The sequence below is a fragment of the Mastigoproctus giganteus genome, chromosome 7 (genome assembly GCF_048544385.1).
Source record: "Mastigoproctus giganteus isolate SK-2022 chromosome 7, ASM4854438v1, whole genome shotgun sequence".
Taxonomy (NCBI): Eukaryota; Metazoa; Arthropoda; class Arachnida; order Uropygi; family Thelyphonidae; genus Mastigoproctus; species Mastigoproctus giganteus.
In genome coordinates, this window is record NC_143581.1 from 143,073,049 (window position 1) to 143,094,159 (window position 21,111).

A 21,111-nucleotide genomic window follows, 5' to 3' on the forward strand; every position below is an offset into this window, starting at 1 on the left:
AAATTTATTTAAGTTATCAACTTCCACAATAACAGATGGAGGTCTGTTCCACTAATCAACTACCTGCTGGCTAAAGGCAAACTTTGCACATCTATTCTACAACTGTCTTTACACAATTTGAATCTATGTCCTCTCAGATTCTTAATCAGAGCAAGTGGAAGTATCCCATCAGCACTTAGCCTGCTCAAACCATTCAAGGCCTTATACACCTCAATCAGATCACCTACAGGTACCTGATTTCATCTTCTTCCTTGCTTACAGAGTGAAATTTTAGAAATACAAATGTTGCAAATTACAGAACTTAAGCTTCTCCTGGTAAGAAAACTACTTTGTTCCTCTGACCAATCTTGTTGCCTTCTCTGTACTCATTCTACCAACTCTACCTCTTCCTTAAAATGAGGCCTCCCGACCTGTGCGCAGTACCCAAGTTGTGGCCTGACTATTGCCTTATACAAGGGAATAATCACCTCCTTGTCACTGCTAGCAAAATTCCTACATATCATTGACAACACTCCATGACCTGCTCTGGCAGCTCACCTGCACTGCCCTTAATGCCATACAGCAACTTGCCCTTAATGCCATACCACTCCAATTTGCAAAGCAGTCTTCCATGTGCAACAGTATCATAAGCTTTCCTGAAATCCAAGTATATGATATCAAAATTACTTTTTGCATCCAGTTCCTTTGTGATCACATCGTAGTATCCAATCAAATTGGTCAGACAAGACTTCCCCTTAACAAACCCATGATGTGTCTGAACTATTACTGGAGTCTTGTCTAGGTGATCCTGCATCACTTCTTTAACCAGTGACTCCATTATTTTTCCTGGAACAGAAGTTAAACTAACAATCTATAATTATTTGCGTCATCCTCTGAACCCCCTTTGTGAATTGGGGATACATTTGAACATCTCCAGTCCATGGGGTCCTCCCCTGAATCTAAGGGTGCTCTGAGATTAACTGTGGCTAAGGGTTTGCTAACTTCCCTTGCTGCCTCCTTCAATATAACTGGATATATTCCATCTGCCACAGTTGCCTTTTTTAGGTTTAACTGCAACAATTTCTCCTCCACTTTACTTTCCATTATTACAAAATCATTTAGCTCCTTGTTAGAGTTTAGTAAACTTCTGTCCTCCTCCTCTTCCTTGCAGAATTCCTCATGTGCAAATATAGATGCAAAATACTCCTTCAGTTTTTCAGCTATCTGGGCAGGACCATCATCAGTCAAACCACCAACATCAAGTGGACCAATCTGTTTCATCCCGTCCTTCTAGAATTCACACAAGTAAAGAAGTCTTTGTTGTTTTTCTTTGCCTCCTTTGCCAAGAATTTCCCATAATCCACCTTCACCTGCAAAACCTACTTTGTTGTTATGTTGTTGTTATTTGGTTTTTAGGAGCATTAGCAACTAAGGCTATATTGCTCTGGGAATATGCGGTGGTCATTCCCTGACCTTTCAGCATCCTCCGTATCGGTTGGTGACGGGCTTGAACCCCGGTCTATGTTGTTTGTTGTTTGGTTTTTAGGAGCATTAACAACTAAGGCCATATTGCTCCGGGATATGCGGTGGTCATTCCATGACCTTTCCGCATCCTCCGTATTTGGTGGTGACGGGCTCGAACCCCGGTCTAATCAAGAAGCGTGTGCTACACACTGCTGCTCCTTCCCACCTGGCTACGCAGACGCCAAACCCCGGTCTAATCAAGAAACCTCCTTTGTGACTTGATTACAGACTAGCTTATATCTGCCATAAGCTTCTGTGTCACCTGATAATTTATATGCATCCCACAATTTTTTTCTCTGCCATGAGCCTCATTAGTTCTTCTGACATCCATTTAGGTCAATATCTTGAACAGTATTTCTTAGTTGGTATGAAAAGACTAGTAACTTCCAAGATTAATTCCTTGAAGACTTCTCATTTAGAAGTCACTGTTTCATCCTCAGTTGATCCCACTATACAGAATTTAAAAAAACTGTCTGAGACCACTTAGTCACCTTTACGAAAACAAAAACACTTCTCTTTACCCTTGATGGTAGTTACATCTTTAAGTAAATCCCACATCAGTACACTGTGATCACTGTTACCTAGTGGCTCCTTTATATGCAAATTCTTAATGCATGAATAATCACTGCTGATAAATCACATCAAGAGAATTACTCCCTCTGGTTGTCCCTCAAACATGTTGCTATAGAATACAATCCTCCAATAAATCCAAAAAATTTACCCTACACCTCAAACTCCTATAAATGCCCACCAGAACGCTGAGTTGCGGCCTAATTTCTTCACAGTCTCTGCACCTAGCGCGCGCGCACGCACGCACGCACGCACAAAGACATCCTCCTTGGCTAGATCATGGATCTAGACAGGTCTGCAAACATTTCACACATTTTTTTAAGACTGTGATGCACTGGAGAATCACCCCTTTGGTTCTCCCTCCCCCCCCCCCCCCCCCCCGAGCCACAGTACTACTGCTAATTTGTGCTCGTTGCTTTGCTGCTCTAGCCTGGGTCATGATTCCTTTTAAGTACAATTTAATTAACAATGAAATTTAATAAGATTAATACATTTTTAATTGATTAATTGATAATACTATACTAAGCCAACAGATTTCTAATACAGTGTTACGTATTACACTATATAGTTTTACGTTAATTCTTACACTATCAAGTTCGTGATATACGTTACACTATTCTGTATAATATAATAATTGTGGCAAGTTACATACAGTAAAATCTACAGACACTAAGTATTAACTTTCAAAATCACTATCTAAATTCAAAATAAACCAAGGTGCTTGACTAGGCCTATAAAGCTACTTACAGAAAATAATTTAATGTAACAATTAAGTCAATAAAACGGCTAAATATAAATAAAAACTTAGCATTTGCCGGAGTTGCAAAATCTTTTCCAACACATGGATTGTTAACATAACTAGTATTTAGCAGAAGTGCATCTTCATTATCTGACTTCTCATCAATTTCCATAGTTCAATCAGATGGATTTTTTTTGCGTAAGGTGTGCATCTGTCTCCTTTGTTAGCATTCCTGAGTTTGAAGTGTTGTCTTGTTGTGGCTTTGATGGCTTTGTATTAGTAGAATTTGACGTACTTTTGGTCTTTATTGCTGTCAGTGTCTCATCATCAGTGAGGATGGATCTAGCCCATTGAGTAAGAAATAATTAAAGGGGAACTGTAATGTAAGTCTGTGTTGAAAACTCTTTAGCGTTTTTGACTGCATTGGAATATGATTTGGAATGCATCACGTTTCATATCTGTTTCTATGCTTCTTGGTACGATAAATTTTTCTTTTTTTTTTTTGATTTGGTAGTTGTTGGCGCATCAGCTTCTGTGGCCATATTGCACCTCACAAGGTTTTTTTTGCAGTACTTTGATCCAAGCCCGAGGCGGGAATCGAACCCACGACCTTTGGGTTGCCGGGGAGGTACTTTACCTACTCGGCTAGCCCGGTTGGCATAAATTTTTCTATACCCTGTACTTCAGTCATTTTTTTTTTTTTCCTCCATTTTCCATGATTTGCACATCCTAGAATATGCAGAATGAGCACCCTGGCAGTTGGGACACTTTAGTGTTGCTATTCTACATTCAGTTTGGGAGTGGTGTGATGAGCCACACAGGGGACAAATGGCTTTACCTTGACATGCTGTTTGAGAATAACCATACTTTTGACCTTTAAAGCACCTAATGGATTTGAAATGTATGATTGGACCTTACAGAAAGGTAGCCAGCTTTAACTGTTGCTGGGAGATTCGGAGTATTGAAGGTAAGGATAATGTTTCTTGTGTAAGCACACCATCCTGTTTGGTCATTATTCTTTCGGCACTGATGATACATTGTAGCTTAAGTTCTTCAGCAATTTCTTCCTTGGGAACATTAAGGAGATCCTATTCTAAAATGACCTCTTTTGAGGTGTTTAATGTTCTGTGTGGGGTTACAGAATTGGGAAGGCCTCCAAAGGTTGTTTGCTTCAGGAGCTGCCTAGAATGATTGGGATTAGATGCTTCTATAAGATCTCCTGAGCAAAGTCATTTGACTATTTTTGGAGTACCTGCTACAGCCTCTATGCCTTTCTGCACTTGCCACCAGTGATCAAGTGATAAGAAATAAGTGTGTTACAGAAGTTATATATATATACAAAAGAAAAGCATCCTTCCTTTCTTAGTACGAAGCTTACTGCTTTATTTAGAAGGAGCGAAGAATAATAAACTTTGTAAATCAGAGGCTCTTACAAAGAAAGGCTTAAGTTTTGCAAATTACAGTGTCTGGAGACTAGGCACCTGCGAGGCGATCTGATTGAGGTGTATAAAGTCTTGAATGGTTTGAGCAAGCTCAATGCTGATGGGATTCTTCCTCTTGCCCAGATTAATCACCCAAGATGACATAAATTTAAATTGAGGAAAGACAGTTGTAGAACAGATGTGTGGAAATTTGCCTTTAGCCAGCAGGTGGTTGATTGTTGGAACAAACTTCCATGTGTCGTTGTAGTACTCTGTCTCTTCGCCATACCTCCGGTGTTGAACACCGGATGTGGGGCAGAGAGACAGAGCACGTAACCAGTCAAATAAATGCACTTGTAAGTAGTATTTGTAGTATTTACCAGTATGGACAAATTTCGTCTTCCTCTTCCTCGCTTACAGAGTGAAATCTAGAATGGGCAGCCAGAAGCTGAAGTGGAATGTTTGCAGTAGGAAGGACTTGTTCTACCTGATCACTAGTAGCAGCTGCAGACTGATCACATCCATCAGACACTCTTCCTTCCCAAAGAAGACGGGAATTTGCAATGGCCTTTTCACGAGCTTCCTATAAAAAAATTAAATGCATAAATAAGATTATATGTAGAATATCCTAATGAAACATGGACCCCCTTTGCGATTGCAAGAAACAGAATGTGACCAAAAAATGTGTAAATATTATGGCCTATGGAGGTTGATTAACTGTTAGCCCATAGAAAAACCAAATACTCAGCTGCCCAGCTCAGCACTAGAGCCCATGCTCAAGCAACAGACAACAAGACAATCCTGAACAGTAGAGATCTCTAGTCTCAGAGTAGGTAGCAACTGTTGGTGACTCTGTTGTCAGGTAAATAGGAAATATGTGTAAAAAGGACAGGGGTATAGGACCACCTGTCCTATGTCTGCCAGGGGCTAAAACTGATGACACACACACATACAGGAAGGTGCAAGAATATTTGATGAAACTACAAGGCAGTGCTAGGTGGGTCAGAACAGCATTAGCCTGGAGTTGATACATATACTAATATATTAACAGCAGCTGGAAACAAATGTGAAAAAGTGATGCCTACACCACTTCTGTTGGAATATACAGAAGTCTGAAAAGTGAGGTGTCAGAAATTACAAGGTCTGCTGGGAGTCTTCATGAGATAAACAAAATACATGGGTTAATAAAAACAAGAACAAGTGTATGCACACTTGCTTGAATGATATTTTCAGTAAACAAATTTGATGAATTTGAAGTTCTCGTTATGCCATCAAAGGCAGAGGGATATTGGTGACATAGTGCCAATCAGACAGAGATGATGCAGAATTTGAATATGGTGAGAACAAAGTGTATAGGAAGGACAGGATGAGGGCAAGGAGAAATGCTCTTGGTTAAGAAGCACATAGAATTAAAGAGTGTAGCAAGATGATGTGTGGTTGGTTGGTGCAATGTTAAGTCAGTTTGGTGTGATATAAGCCCTGTGAAAATTAAATGAGAGTAGGAGTCTATTATAGGCCAAATGACTGTGATGAGTATAATGAACAATTACAAATATAGGTATAGTGGGCTAGTAGACTGGAATATCATATAATGGGGGACTTTTTCAAAGATATTCAAAGATACTCACATAGCAGCTGAAATTTTTCTGGATTTATTGGATAACTGTTTTCTTTAGTAGCATCTTAGAGGAGAGAGCATTTTTCTTCTCTGCCACATGTCTAATCAGTTCGTCTGACATCCATTTAGGCCTAAATCTTGAATGATTTTTCTTTTTTGGTATGAAAAGCCCACTAGCTTCCAAGATTAATTCTTTGAATGATTCACATTTTGAATTTGCTGTTGGTAACATCATCAGTTGGTTACACCATATAGAATTTAAATACTGTCTTGGACCACTGTAGTCACCTTTACGAAAGCAAAAACCCTTCCCTTTACCCTTGATGGTAGTTACCTCTTTGAGTAAATCCCACTTCAGCACACTGTGATCACTGCCACATAGTGGTTCCTTTATCTGCAGATTCTTAATGCATGAAGAATCACTACTGATAATCAGATCAAGAGTGTTACTCCCTCTAGTTGCCACCCGAACATGCTGCTCTAGAAAACAATCATCCAATAAATAGACAATAGCCTTGCTAGTGTGAGTGACCAACCCACAAATTCGTCAATATTCGGGAAATTAAAATCCCCCATTATAAGACACTAATTTACTGGGCCACTATTTCTCTGCACAATTGCTCATTATACTCATCAGATTCATTAGTCCTATAACATACAGCTTCCCAGTGCTTATGTCACACCAAACAGACTCAACATTGCATTGTCCACCAACATCAATTGGATGCACTTCCTTAGATTTTATGTGTTTCTTAACTAACAGCAAGAAGTGAACCAACTGTATGTATGTAACCCCCCTCCTCCCTTCTTGTCCTGTCTATCCTTTCTGTACACATTGTACTCCAAAAATTCCAGTTCTGCACAGCTTATGTCTGTGTGACACCATGTCTCTGATATCCCAACTATATTTGCCTTTCATGTCTTGACTAGTATTTCAAGCTCATTGAATTTATTAACTATACTCCTAGCCTTGGTGTACATGCAAGTATTCATGCACCTGCTTCTACTCTTAGTTATCCTAACACACCCATCTATTTACTTGTTCCACTATGACTGCCAGTAGTCCTGGAAATTCCCACTGCCTTGCTTTCCAGGCTGCTACTCATTGCATTTCAATAGAAGTAGTGCAAGAATCACTTTTACCTCTGCCAGCGACTACTGTTAATCTATTAGTCCGTTTATCCCCCTCCCAAGCTAGCAGTTTTCCAGCCCACCTAACTCTGCCTTGATAGCATCAGCAAATATTCTTGCACCCTTTCTATTTAAGTGTATCCTATCCCTGTAGAAGCAGTCTCTCCTGTTAACAAGCACAGACCAGGCTGAGAAAAATTCTACCCCTCGAGCCTTGCACAATCTCTCCAGGGCAGAATTGATCGACAAGGCTCTCATCATATACTCCCATCTATTGTGTCTGGGCAGAATTGCAGACACTTTCAAATTCAACCCTAACTCATGGCATTTTTTTCAGCATCGTCTTGTACTTGTTAAGTAATTCTGCCGGTCCTCTACTCTTAATATCATTAGTGCCAATGTGTAGAACAATATCACCCTTTGTGCCCTTAAAGGATGATATCTGCCCTACAATGTCATGAACCTTTGCCCCTGGCAGACATACCCTGGTCCTTTTCCATCTGTCCTTTTTGCACAATATGTTCCCCGTTTCTCTGACAGTAATCACCTACAACAACTAGTTCCTTTAGGACCAGTGCATTCTGCCTTAGGGGTTGCCTCAATAAAGTGGCTAAGTATAATTAAAAAATTTTTTTTGCGGGAGCTGCAAAACCTGTCCACACGTGGATTTGATACCCTTACCGATACTAAGTAATAACCTACAAAATCTCTATCTAAATTCAATTTAAACTAAAGTATTGTTACTAGGAATATAAAGCAACTCTAAAAAATAAATTAATATGCCAATTTAAGTCAATAAAAAAGCAAAAATTTCTCTATTTGCTGGAGCTGTAAAAACTTCGCCTTATACATGCAACAATATCAATATCTTTCCTGAAATCTAAGTATACGATATCAGAGTTATTTTTTGCATCCAGTTCCTTTGTTACAGCATCTAATTACATTGTTCAGACAAGATCTCTCCTTAACAAACCCATGCTGTAACTGAAGTATAACTATACTCCTATCTAGATGGTCCAGCATCACTTCTTTAAGCAGTGATTCCATTATTTTCCCTGGAACATAAGTTAAACTAACAGATCTGCAATTACTCGTGTCACCCTTTAGGGATACATTTGCCACATCCTCCTCTGAATGTAAAGGTTCTTATAATTATGGCTAACAGTTTGCTTATTTCCTTTGTTGCTTTCCTCAATATAACTGGATAGATCCCATCCACCTCAGGTGCTGTTTTAAGTTTAATTCCAACAATTTCTCTTCCAATTTCCTCTTCATTATTCCAAAATTATTGAGCTCCCTGTTAGATTTGATAAACTTCTGACATCCATTTCCATAAAGAATTCCATGTATGAATATAGATGCAAAATACCTATTCAGTTTGACAGCAACTTCAGAAGGATCATCAATGGTTAAACCATTGATATCAAGTGGACCAATGTGATTCATCCCCTTCCTTTTAGTGTTTACATAAGTAAAGAAGTCTTTTCTGTTTTTCCTTGGCATCTTTTGCAAAAGATTTCTCATAATCTGCCATGGCTTGCTTAATCTTCTTTGTGATTTGATTGCAGGCTTGTTTATATCTACTATAGGTTTCTGTATAACCTGATAATTTATATGCACCCCATGCATTTTCTTCTCAGCCACATGTCTCATTAGTTCATCCAACATCCATTTAGGCATCTAAGCCTTGAACAGTATTTCTCAGTTGGTATGAAAAGCCTAGTAGCTTCTATGATTACTTCCCTGAATGCTTCCCATTTACGATTTGTTTTGGTAACATTAGTGGTTGGTTCCACTGTACAGGATTTAAAAACTGGTTGAAGCCACTGTAGTCTCCTTTATGAAAACAAAAACACTTCCCTTTACCCTTAAAGGCAGTTAAATCTAAGTTAATCCCACATAAATACACTGTGATTACCGCCATCTAATGGTTCTTTTATTTGCAGATTCTTAGTGCATGAAGAATCACTGCTGATAATCAGATGAAGAGTATTGCTCTTTCTTGTTGCCTTAGTAACATCTCTAATATGCTGTGTGGATTTATTCAACAGTCGTCATTGAATAAATCCACAAAAGTCTTGCTAGTCTGTGAGCGACCAACCTACAAGTTCCAGTTAAAACTCCCCATTATAAGACATCCTGATTTACTGACCCACTCTTTTTCTTTGTACATTTGTTTTTTATACTTATCACTGTCATCATTAGGCCTATAAATACACTCCTACTCTCATTTGTTTTCTGAGTCCTTATACCACGCCAAAATGACTCAACACTGCACTGACTACCCATGTAAACTGGATGCCTGCCTTAGATTTTAATGTGTTTCTTAACCAGGAGCATTTACATAAGTTTTACATTTATAGTTATTATACATTAATAACTATAAATGCGCTCCCTGTCCTTTCTGTCCTCTTTGTACACAGAGTTAGGGGGGGGGTACCCCTGGTGCTACTTGACAATCAAAACTATCACTGTCTTTTTTGTATTAGATCACTATGTGGTTCCTGCCATTCTGTAGCCCAGGACTCTACACCACATTTTTTCGAACTAATAAGGTATGGTTACTCAAACACAAAGTTGTGTTCAAGGAACCAAACCGTGTGCCCAGTATGGCAAATGGGTCTCATCTAGGATCCTAAATGTACCTGCAGAGGCCCATGTTCTTTATGACTGCCCCAATAACCCATCCCCACAGAGATGAGCAACTACTCATATCTGATGAAACTCATTATATGGTCTTTTCTGAGTTTGCTCAATACGTTTTTGGGACCAGTAGAAGCAACCATGCTATGACACTACCCAAAAAGTGACCCCCCCCCTTACTTAGACCAGTATGCTTTCCTGATTGTGACACGTATTGACATAGACTAACACTAGTGAAACTAGGCTGTTAGAATGTTCCCAAACAAGTGAGAATATATAAGTTAGATTTTGACATTTTTTAAAAGAAATATCCTGATATCCATGTTTATTATTAATGTACAATTGTGTATATTTCATGGAATGAATGATTCAAGTTTAGGAGTATGAGAATGTTTGTGTGTTCCTCACAAGTGTATGAACTGCGTGAATGTTTGTTTACATTGCCACTGTGTGTATTGATAATCTTTAGAACTTTCTCTGGAAACTGGCTTGCAGACATGATTAATAACTCTTTCCTGGGTACTTGATTCTTGGGTAAGTAAGATAATTCAGTGATAATATGTATAACAGTCAATGCTTGTTTGCAGCTTTCTGGTCATGTCCATGTTGTCAAAAGTCATGGAAAGCTTCTGCTTGAGCATTTGCACTTTGATGTATGTCAGAACCACGAATGACCTTCTATGCTGGTATTGTGGCTCCAAATCGAGTCCGTGTTGTTGGATGTGATTGAGAGCTTGCATCAGTATGATTTATAACATTATTCTTTAGTAAAATATAAAATAAAAAAGTAAACTACAGCCATTATCAATCCACTGCAGGATGGAAGCCTCCTCAACGATTCCTGGGGAGGGAAAGAAACCATAATCTGCTATGTTGGCAAATCAATTGTATTTAGCAGTCAGGGGCTTGAACCCCAGTCTACTCAGAGAGCATGTGCTACTGCACTCCTGACCACTTAGCTAAAGAGCACTTTCCAAATAACACAAGCACAGACAACGTTGAGAAAATCTACCACAAGCCTTGCACATTCTCTCTATGGGCTGAATTGATTGACAAGGCTATCATCATGTACTCCCTCTTACCTGTCTGAGCAGAACTACATGATGTTGTAGAGCATCATTTGATGATGCTCTATAACATCATCATTTGCTCCTGGCAGACCTAACCTGGTCCTCTACCACCTATCTTTTTGGCAAAATATATTTTCCATTTTCTTGACAATACAGAAAATCTACCCTACCAGTATGCATGCATCTGTATATAAGTATGCACAGGTATATAGTCACTGATAATAGACATCCTGTGGGACCAGTGCATTCTGCTTAGGGGTTGTTGCTGTGTCACCTGATGTGCAAGCTCTGGTATTGCAACTGAGAGCTTGATGGATCCCTCAATTTAATTCCTTCGAGGACATCCACCCTATTGTTCAAACACTTATAAACATCCATCAGAACATCAAGTTCATGCCTAATATCCTCACACTCTTTACATCGAACACACACACACACACCCTCTTGGTATACCTTGTCTCATTCCAGACAGATATAAAACATCAGACAAGTAGTAAATTTCATAAGGCCATGATTCAGAGAACAATTGCCCCCCCTCCTCAGTTCTCCCTAAGTAACAGTACCCCTGCTACTTTGAGTCCCCTTTGCTTTGCTGTTTTGGTCTGAGGCTGATTTCCATTCAAATTCAATTTAATTGAGAATACTACACTAAACTAATATAATGAAATGCAATAAAACTATGCCTGGTTATGCAGCAATAATATGAATTACGTTATTAAGTTCACATTATTAAATACATATATTACAATATCGAGTTTGTTATATGTATTACGCTATTGAGTTTACACTATATGTATTATGCTGTACCATTATGACTCTAAAGTTATAATTTAATTATAATAGATAATAAAATTATTTATTAATGCCAACCTACATTATTCAAAATTTCTAGATACAAAGGGTACTAGGAAAGTTTTGCAATAGAGCTTTGTTTATTTAATTTTTTCAAAGTAATTTCCTCTACATTCAATACACCTCTCCATCCTCCGAAACCAATCTCTAAACCAGTTCTGCCAAGTTTCACTAGGGAGTAAAGCACACTCGTTTTCCCAAGCCCGTAGAAGGTCCTCATCACTGGAAAACCGCCTCCCTTTTAGCTTCATTTTCACATGCGGGAACAGTGCAAAGTCACAGGGAGCAAGGTCTGGACTGTAGGGAGGGTGCTCGAGAAGTTTCAGTCCTGTCGTGGTCAAATATTCGGTGCAGGCTTTGGCGCGGTGAGCTGCAGCATTATCGTGATGGAGGTACCAGGTGTCCATTCTTGACTTTGGCTGCAGGTTCTTCATAGATCCAATGATTTTAGGCAGGCATTGTTCAGTATACCACTTAGCTGTGACTGTCTTCTGCGTGTCCAAAACGACATGTTCCACAATTCCACTCGATTTGAAAAATACAGCTATCATTTTCTTCTTTACAGATCGGGATTTTCTGACAATTACGGGTGTGTCGTCATCATCAAAGACCCAAACTTTGTTTTGAGCCTTGGTCGGCAGATCGTAATAGTACAGCCAAGTCTCGTCACCTGTCACGATGTTGTTCACATACCGAGATTGTCCCTTATCAAACGTTTTTAACATCTCCCGGCACCAAGTCACACGTCGTGTCATCTGCTCTTCAGTCAGTTGATGCGGCACCCAGAGAGAACAAAGTTTCTTCACGTGCAAATGATCTTGCAGAATCGAACGAATTGCTGGTGCATTTAGGCCCAAAGTATCCTCTATCTGTTGGTAGGTCACTCGCCTGTTTTCGTCAAGCATTTTGCTCACAGCAGTAACGTTTTCCTCCGTAACTGACGTTCGTGGCCTTCCCGGCCTCTCAGAATCCTCCAGAGTGAAATTTCCCCCTTGGAATTCTCTATACCACCTGAATATCGTTGTACGATGTGGACAATCATCATCTAGTGCAAGAGTCATTTCTTCTAAGCACTGGTCTATGGTTAAACCACACACGAAATTATACCGCAAAACTGTCCTTATCTCATTTCGTGACCACGATGCCATCGCAAGCACTTTACACTCTCACTACTAATGAATAACTGAGCCCATCGACTTGGCGCGGCGGCTACTATGCACGTATGAACATGTCTCAACATGCAGCAACAAGCAGCTTCCTGTGATTCATTGTTGCATCATATTGCAAAACTTTCCTAGTACCCTTTGTACCTATTCACCACAATTAAAACATTAGAATTCCCCTACCACACACCATAGTACAAGTTACAATATTTGCACCAAATAATTGATACAAAGGTTCTGTGTATATTTCCAACTTGGGGCATAAAGACTCCATGGCAGTAAAATGTGATGAAGAGTGGGCAATGCTGATAAAAGTAAGATTTAGCTAAGAAATCTTTTTTCAGATACCTAAATGCCTACTTGAAATCTGGCAGGCAGTATTAGAAATGAACAAATGAAAGTAAGTTACCTTTATCTTTGCCAGTCTGATGCCTTCTTGTCTTTTGATTTCTTCTTTTTTCATTAGCAAATGAGCACTTCGTTTTTCTTCATCCTAATGAATTTTAAGATCTAATTACCAATATAATGCAATTCAAATATAAACACAGAGTGTTAATCTAATCACAGGTTCCTGAACTTCTTTATATTATATACTCTCCTGGTAAAAGTATTTTTCCAATGAATCCAGTAATTGAAAAAACAGACATCTTGAAAACACCAAGTTGTCACTAACCTAGCACTAGTATCATGTCACCTAACAAGCCCTGAGCAAAATATTCAATCCTGGTGACTCATTGGTTATGAATTAGTAGTAATTGTTATTTTTTGTACCTTCATAATTGTGTCCTTTGTCATGTATGTGTTACTCTTTTTTTTTTTTTTTTTTTTTTTGTCTGTTTATACTGTTGTTCACTTTGTGTAAGCTGGGGGGGGGGGGCTGTGAGACTACACAATATTTATGCTACTCCACTGTGTCGAGCCAACTACAGTTCATTATATAGTGAAACACTGCTTTTCACCACACTGGCACATTTTTCGCTATATAAAAACTTCTGAAAGTTCACCACTTGCATGGGTATTATTGTGGAAAAAAAGGAAAACACAAGTAGAATTTGTGGTCACGAACAATAAATCAGCTATTCACAGTGTTTTCATGTCACTATTATAAACAAATAGTTTATGATATTCAGAAATGTTACGAAAATAAAACAAATATTACAAATATGAAATCATGCTAGTAATGTGATTTTGTTTCACGTGACACAATATTACTATTTCATGTTTATAACATTAGGATTAGTAGAAGCATATGATGGAAGGACACAAGCTTGTGCAGCATCAGCCTAAAAAAAAAAAAAAAAAAACACCTTGACATTTCACCCATCCATTTGCTCCAAAAGTTTTTCCGGTTCTTCCTTGAATTTATTTATGAATAGAAGCTATTCTATCTATGAATAGAAGCTATCAACTTCTACAACAACAGATGGACGTTTGTTTCAGCAATTAACTACCTGCTGGCTAAAAGCAAATTTCCACCCATCTATTCTACAACTGCCTTTCCTCAATTTGAGTTTATGCCCCCTCAGGTTTGTAATCTGAGCAAGAGGAAGATCCCATCAGCACTGAGCATGCTAAAACCATTCAAGGCCTTATATACCTCAATCAGCTCACCTCGCAGGTGCCTAGTCTCATTACATACATATTCATTACATACTAAGACAAAATTAACAGAAATTTACTTATTATCATTTGATTATTATTTTTTTGTATTTGAAATATACTAATTTCAAAATGTTTTTCATAAATATTGGCTTAATTTGTTGTTTGAGTAATGCTGGCATATTGGGCAATTAATGCTCCCACAAATTTAAATGCTTAAATGTCTTAGATTAATTGGTGTTTCTTGTTTTCCCACAATTTTTCTGAAAATTTAAGTGATAATATTTAAAAATAACTAAATGCACAAGATCTGGAGATTTATTAGTAGGGATGAATGAACATAGACATGCAGAGAGACTCCTGAAAATTTCTACCTTTGGTGGAATTCTCACAAAGGTTATCCCACATGCCACCTTGAACTCCTCTAAAGGGGTAATATCAGAATGGGATCTCCTAAATGTATTGAAAGATGAACTTGTCCAGGAATTAAACAACCAAAATGTAATCCACGCCAAAAGAATTTTGATCAAAAGAGATGGAGAGCTTGTCCCTACTCAGACAGTTATACTGACTTTTAAAACACCAATTCTCCCCACAACTATAAAGGCTGGATACCTCAGATGTCATGTTCGACCATACATTCCCAATCCGGTACGGTGCTTCAAGTGCCAAAAATTTGGTCATTTGCGAACTGTATGCAGAGGTGTAGTCACTTGTGCAGCTTGTGGTTCTAAAGAACACACACACATACCGATTGTAACAAGGAAACTCAAAACTGTCCTAACTGCCATGGAAATCATTCTGCCTTCTCTAAGGACTGCGAGAATTAGAGGATGGAAACGAGAGAAGAATATTCAGAAATATAAAATAGAGCATAAGGTGTCATATCAAGAGGCAAAAAAACAATTTACAACTCCTGTTAAATCATCTACGTATGCGTAAATTACTCAACAACTACGCTCAGTATCAACTCAAACTGACTGCTCAGTCCCTCCAAATATCTCTATATCTGGTTGGGCTAAATCAGTACTTTCTTCATCAAAGGAACTCTCCCCCTCCAAATATGTAACTCAAGAAACAGTACCTCCAGATAAGAATCCCAAACAGCAACAGAAAGAACAAGTCAAGAGCTCTGAAAGAAGTGATAAATACAAACTCAGATCTGATACCATGGAGATCGATGAAAAAGCAGGCGAAGGCGATACAATTCTTGAAATTCATCCAGAAGATGACATCGACACAGGCAGATCAGTTTTCTCAAAGAAGGAAAAGGGGAAAATAGACAGGCATAAGCAGACTACTTCACGGATGTTAGCAGACACCAGTTAAAACCAAACAATGAGTACAGTTATTCAGTGAAATTGCCATGGGCTCCGTGCTAACGTAGATGACTTTTACGATCTATTAAGTAAATATAAGCCTGTTGCAGTATGCATTCAAGAAACCAATCTCACGAATACAGTATCTATGACAATTAAGCATTATACTATATATAGAAAAGACAGAAGTTCCTCTAATTCAGCTCATGGAGGAGTAGCAGTCATAGTGAACTCTGTAGTTCCCTGTAGACCTATCCCCATGCAAACATCTTTAGAGGCGGTTGCAGTTCGTGTCACCATTGGTATAACAGTAACATTAGTTTCGTTGTATCTATCGCCAAACCATGCATACAGCCTCGATGATTTAGATGATATAGTAAAGCAAATACCTGTTCCCTTTTGTATTATGGGTGATTGGAATGGTCATCACCCCCTATGGGGTTCCCAACATCTTGACTCTAGAGGACAGATAATAGAAAAATTTTTAGATAAACATAATCTAACTATTCTAAACACTGGTGATCACACATACATACACTCTCCATCTGGTTCAAGTTCAGCTATTGATCTTTCAATATGCTCCCCAGCAATATTTCCTATCATAGACTGGACTGTTACTGATAACCCTTGTGGTTGCGATCACTTTCCTATCATCTGTACTTTCAGCTCAAGTTCTCCTCCCCAGAGAGAAATTAGGACAACCTGGAAATTTGAAAAGGCTAACTGGACAAAATACCAGGAAATAGCTCGAATAGATACTGCCGTCATGACAACCCTCACAATCGATTCTGCAGTCAGGTATACTACACGAAAAATAATGAAAGCATCGGAGGCTGCTATTCCAAAATCTTCATCCAAAATCCAGCTTCATCCAAAAATGTGGTGGAATGAAGCATGCAACAATGCTAAAAAAGAAAGGAATAAGTACTGGAATCTGTTTCGAAAATATCCAACCACAGCCAACCTCCTACAGTTTAAGAGAGCCAGAGCTAAAGCTCGTCATATAAGACGAGAGAGTAAAAAAGAAGCATGGGCACGTTTCGCTTCCACCATAAACAGATCCACAGATACTTCTAAAATATGGAAAAAAAAAAAATCAAATGAATTAATGGCAAATACTCGCAAACAACTTCTCCTATTCTACTTGTAAGAGGGAAGGAAATTTCTGAACCTCTAGAGATTGCCAATATCTTAGGTACTTCATTTGAAACAATTTCAGCTGTTGCCACATATGATCATCGTCAGCCATTTTCAATCCACTGCAGGATGAAGGCCTCTCCAGCAACTTTCCAGTTCCTTCTGTTTTGAGCACTGGCCATCCATTTACTACTCAAAAACTCATGAATTTCATCTATCCATCTCCGCCTTTGTCTTCCAGGTTTTCTTCTAGCTCCTCTTGGGTACCATTCTGTTATTTTCTTAGTCCATCTGCCATCATGTCTTCTAGCTATGTGTCCTGCCCAAGACCATTTTAGTTCTTTAGTTTTGATAAGAACCAGCCACATATGAACCAGCATTTAAATTGGTAAAATCCCAGACAGAAAAATACCAACTAAAGTTTAATACTGCCGTCCCATATTCGTATAACCTACCTCTGACCATGATTGAATTTCGCAGTGCACTTTCCCGATTAAAGAATAGTGCTCCAGGCCCCGATGGAATTTTTTACACCATGATCTGTCATTTAAGTGAGGATTCATTAACTGCCCTATTACAACTGTATAACAGAATTTTTCTAGAGGAGTATTACCCTGCTAGCTGGTGCCATTCTTATGTGCTAGGTTTCCTGAAACTAGGAAAAGACCAGACAGATCCCAGAAACTACCGCCCTATTTCTCTAACTAGTTGTCTAGGAAAAACATTAGAAAAAATAGTTAACGCTAGATTGACATGGTTTCTAGAAACGGAAAACATTCTAAGTCCAAACCGGCATGGCTTCCGCAGAAGAAGATCTACACTTGATCTCATTATCACAGCAGAAACAAATATCCGGAATGCTTTCCTCAGAAACGAGCACCTAGTCACGATATGCGTTGACATAGAGAAAGCCTTCGATACAACTTAGCGATATGGGATTCTTCAGGACTTACATAAATGTGGACTTCAGGGTCATCTGCCGATATTCATTAAAAACTTTCTAGGCAATAGATCATTTCAAGTCTGATTCCATTCATCGTTGTCTCGAGCATATGTACAAGAAGAGGGAGTTCCCCAAGGTTCAGTGTTGAGCGCCACACCCTTTGCCATTAGGATTGATGCCATAACCAAGTGTATACCTAATACAGTTGACGCATACCTATATGCTGACGATCTTGCCATCTCATGTCACTCTCAAAATATGCGACTAATTGAAAGACAACTACAAGTTACCATTAACAAAATAGTCTCTTGGGCCAAAAACAACGGATATCGACTTTCTAAACCAAAAACAACTGCCGCACACTTCTGTTGCAAACGTTCTTTACATCCTGATCCAGACCTACGGTTAGATTCTCATCGTATTACTTTCCAGCCTAGTATTAGATTCCTTGGTGTAATTTTTGATAAAAAATTAAACTTCCTGGAGCACATAAAACATATCCATACAAGTTGTCTTAGAAAACTAAATCTTCTGAGAGTAATTTCTTCCATGTCATGGGGCAGAGATTGCTACAGCTATATCGATTGCTGATTAGATCCAGGTTAGACTATGGGTCTCCTGCATATGACTCGGTCAGACTGAGTGCACTTAAATGGCTCGATCCTGTACATCGTAGTGCCCTACGAGTTGCACTGGGGGCTTTTCGTACTTCACCAATCTTAAGTTTATATACCGAAGCCCATGAGCCACCGCTACATCTTCAACAAGTTCTGTTACTAAATTATGCAGCCAAAATCAGCAGTCTTCCACATCATCCCATATGGCAATATCTCTTTATGCCCAAATGGAGTAAACTTTATGAAAGTAAACCCCGGCTCAATAAACCATCTGGAATTAGGCTTCAAACTCTTATCACAAGCTGGGATCTGAATTTCACTAACATACTTCAGGATACTAGCATGGAAACCCAGCCATGGCAAATGCCCCCAATACATATTGATAATACACTTTCAGCAATGGGGAAAGAATAACCTTCCAGATTCCAACGTTAGGCAAATTCATATGACCCACTCCTCTGAGTTTAGCACTTCCATTCAAATATATACAGATGGATCCAAAATTGGTACCGCTGTAGTATTACCAAATGTCACCATCTCCAGACAGCTTCCGTCTGAATGCAGTACTTATACCTCAGAATTATACGGTATTGTTCTAGCCCTAGAGAATATCAAAGAAGACTTGTATACCAAATCCATCATATATACGGACTCGTTAAGTGCTGTTAATGCTCTACAGTGTAAATTCTTCCCTAGTCATCCGCTGGTACAAAACATTTGGGCACAGCTACTAGAACTTCACGGACATGGACAGCAAGTAATATTTTGTTGGATCCCTGGACACGTTGGAATACCAGGAAACGAGCAGGCAGATTTAGCTGCTAAATGTGCTACAAATGTGATACCATCTAATTTCAGGACTCCTTATATTGACCATAAATCCATTATCAAACAGATGTATAAACAAGAGTGGACACGCATGTGGCAAGATCAAGCAAATAATAAACTTCTTGAAATCAAAAGAGAACCCAAGCAATGGCAATCCAGTCTGAGACGAAACAGAAAGGAAGAAACCATCCTGGCCAGATTACGCATTGGTCATACATTCCTCACTCATAGCTACCTACTAACAAACGATGATCCTCCACAATGCAGTAACTGCTTATGCTCATTAACAGTAAAACATTATCCTGGAATGCCTGTTATATCTGAAAGAACGGAAAACTGCTTTCTTCTCTCAGCCATAACTTCAGCCAGTTATCATTACAGCGTGTTCTAGGAGATCGTGAGGATATGGATGACATTTTTCTCTTTCTAAAATTGATAAATAAATATCACAATATATGAGTCATATCACTCGTAAGACAAACGAAGAAGATATTAGACAGTAATCAGTGCATTATAGCGTAAGCTGCTGATGCACCAGCAAATTTAACAACAACAACAACTCTATTAGTGAAGTGTTACTAATTTGAGGTAGTGCATTACCATGACAATTCATTGTGAAGGAAGAGCACAATATGAGATACAGAGAAAATTACCTCCCACACTACCATCGTAGTTTCTTAAGAGTTATCTATGGTGTATCTACACCGATATTGTATAGAAAATTTAAGTATAATTAATAAACTTTTTTTTCATTGAAACTAATGAGTATTTTTAGATGTCAAAAAACATAGCAATTGCAAAATTTTCAATTATTAAAAAACACAAAGAAATAAAATTAAAAACAAGTACTCTACTTGTAAGTGTTCAAGCTTTAGTACACCCCAAGTACAATTTGAACAATCAAAATACTTTTTTCCAATATTAAAGTGAAAATTTGGTGCCTGTCAGGCACCAGCTTTTAAACTTTAACTAAAAGTAGCACTTGAAAAATTTTCAATTAAAACATGAAAAAATTAAATTATCAAGCACTCTAATCTACCGGTAAAAGCATTAGGACACTCAAAGCACAATTCAAAATACTGAACACTTTTTGTTTTTCAAATATTACAGTTAAAATTTGGGGCCTGTCATGCTACGTGTTACGATATAGGACAATAATGTATGTGTGCAATTCTACTGTAGACAGTCAAAGAGAGCAGTGTTTTGTTTTAAGCTGGATCCAGCAAATTAACTGAAGGGTATTATGATCAGATATCTAGTAGACAAATTTTTTGTTTAAAATTTGTTTAAATTTAATTTCTGTAATTTTTAAATCTCATTTCAATAATTTTGTAAATTCTATTTCAGTAATTTGTGAAATTAATTTATACAATATTTTGTAAATTTGATTCTTAACCTTTCTAAAGTATTTCTGCTAAGTTAAATTCTTTCCAGTAACTTCGGTAGCTTAATTTTAACTTCACTAGTTGATAAAGTTTTGGAAATAGTTTAATTTCTGTAACACTTTTTAAATTTTGTAATCCTTCTTAAATTCAAATAATATTTAAATAATAGTTGTTACAATTTTTTTTTTTTTTTTTTTTTTTTATGAGAACCCCAAACACGAGAGGTATTATAACCTATAGTACTTAGTACCGTGCTTGGGTTGGAGGTTGAGAAGACGAAAAAAGATATTTGTTGATATTGGACTTGAACTTCTGTAGATTGTAATTTTCAGGAAATACGTATGAAGGAAGGTTGTTCCAGAAAACGGCAGTTGAATGAATAAATGAGGAAGATGAAAAGTTGGTTCTGTGGGTTTGAAGTTGGACAGTAAATGGATGTTGGCTGGTGGCGGCACGTGTTCGGACTGTTTTGAAAGAGAGAGTGGGAATTATAGAAGCCAATTCAGAAGAACAGTGCCCATGGAAGTATCTGTAGAAGAGGCATGCAGCAGAAACAGTGCGTCTATGAGAAAG

General features: G+C 38.2%; 1 protein-coding gene across 1 annotated transcript in view; it reads right to left on the reverse strand.

Moving 5' to 3' along the window:
* LOC150083240 (leucine-rich repeat-containing protein 49-like) overlaps positions 1-21,111 on the reverse strand; it is a 494,942-nt gene that overhangs the window by 156,910 nt on the left and 316,921 nt on the right. The window contains exons 11-12 of the mRNA XM_090377128.1: positions 13,120-13,203; positions 4,614-4,816 (exon numbers count right to left, since the gene is read on the reverse strand). Coding sequence (XP_090233254.1) covers positions 4,614-4,816; positions 13,120-13,203 — 287 coding nt within the window. The remainder of the gene's footprint in view (positions 1-4,613; positions 4,817-13,119; positions 13,204-21,111) is intronic.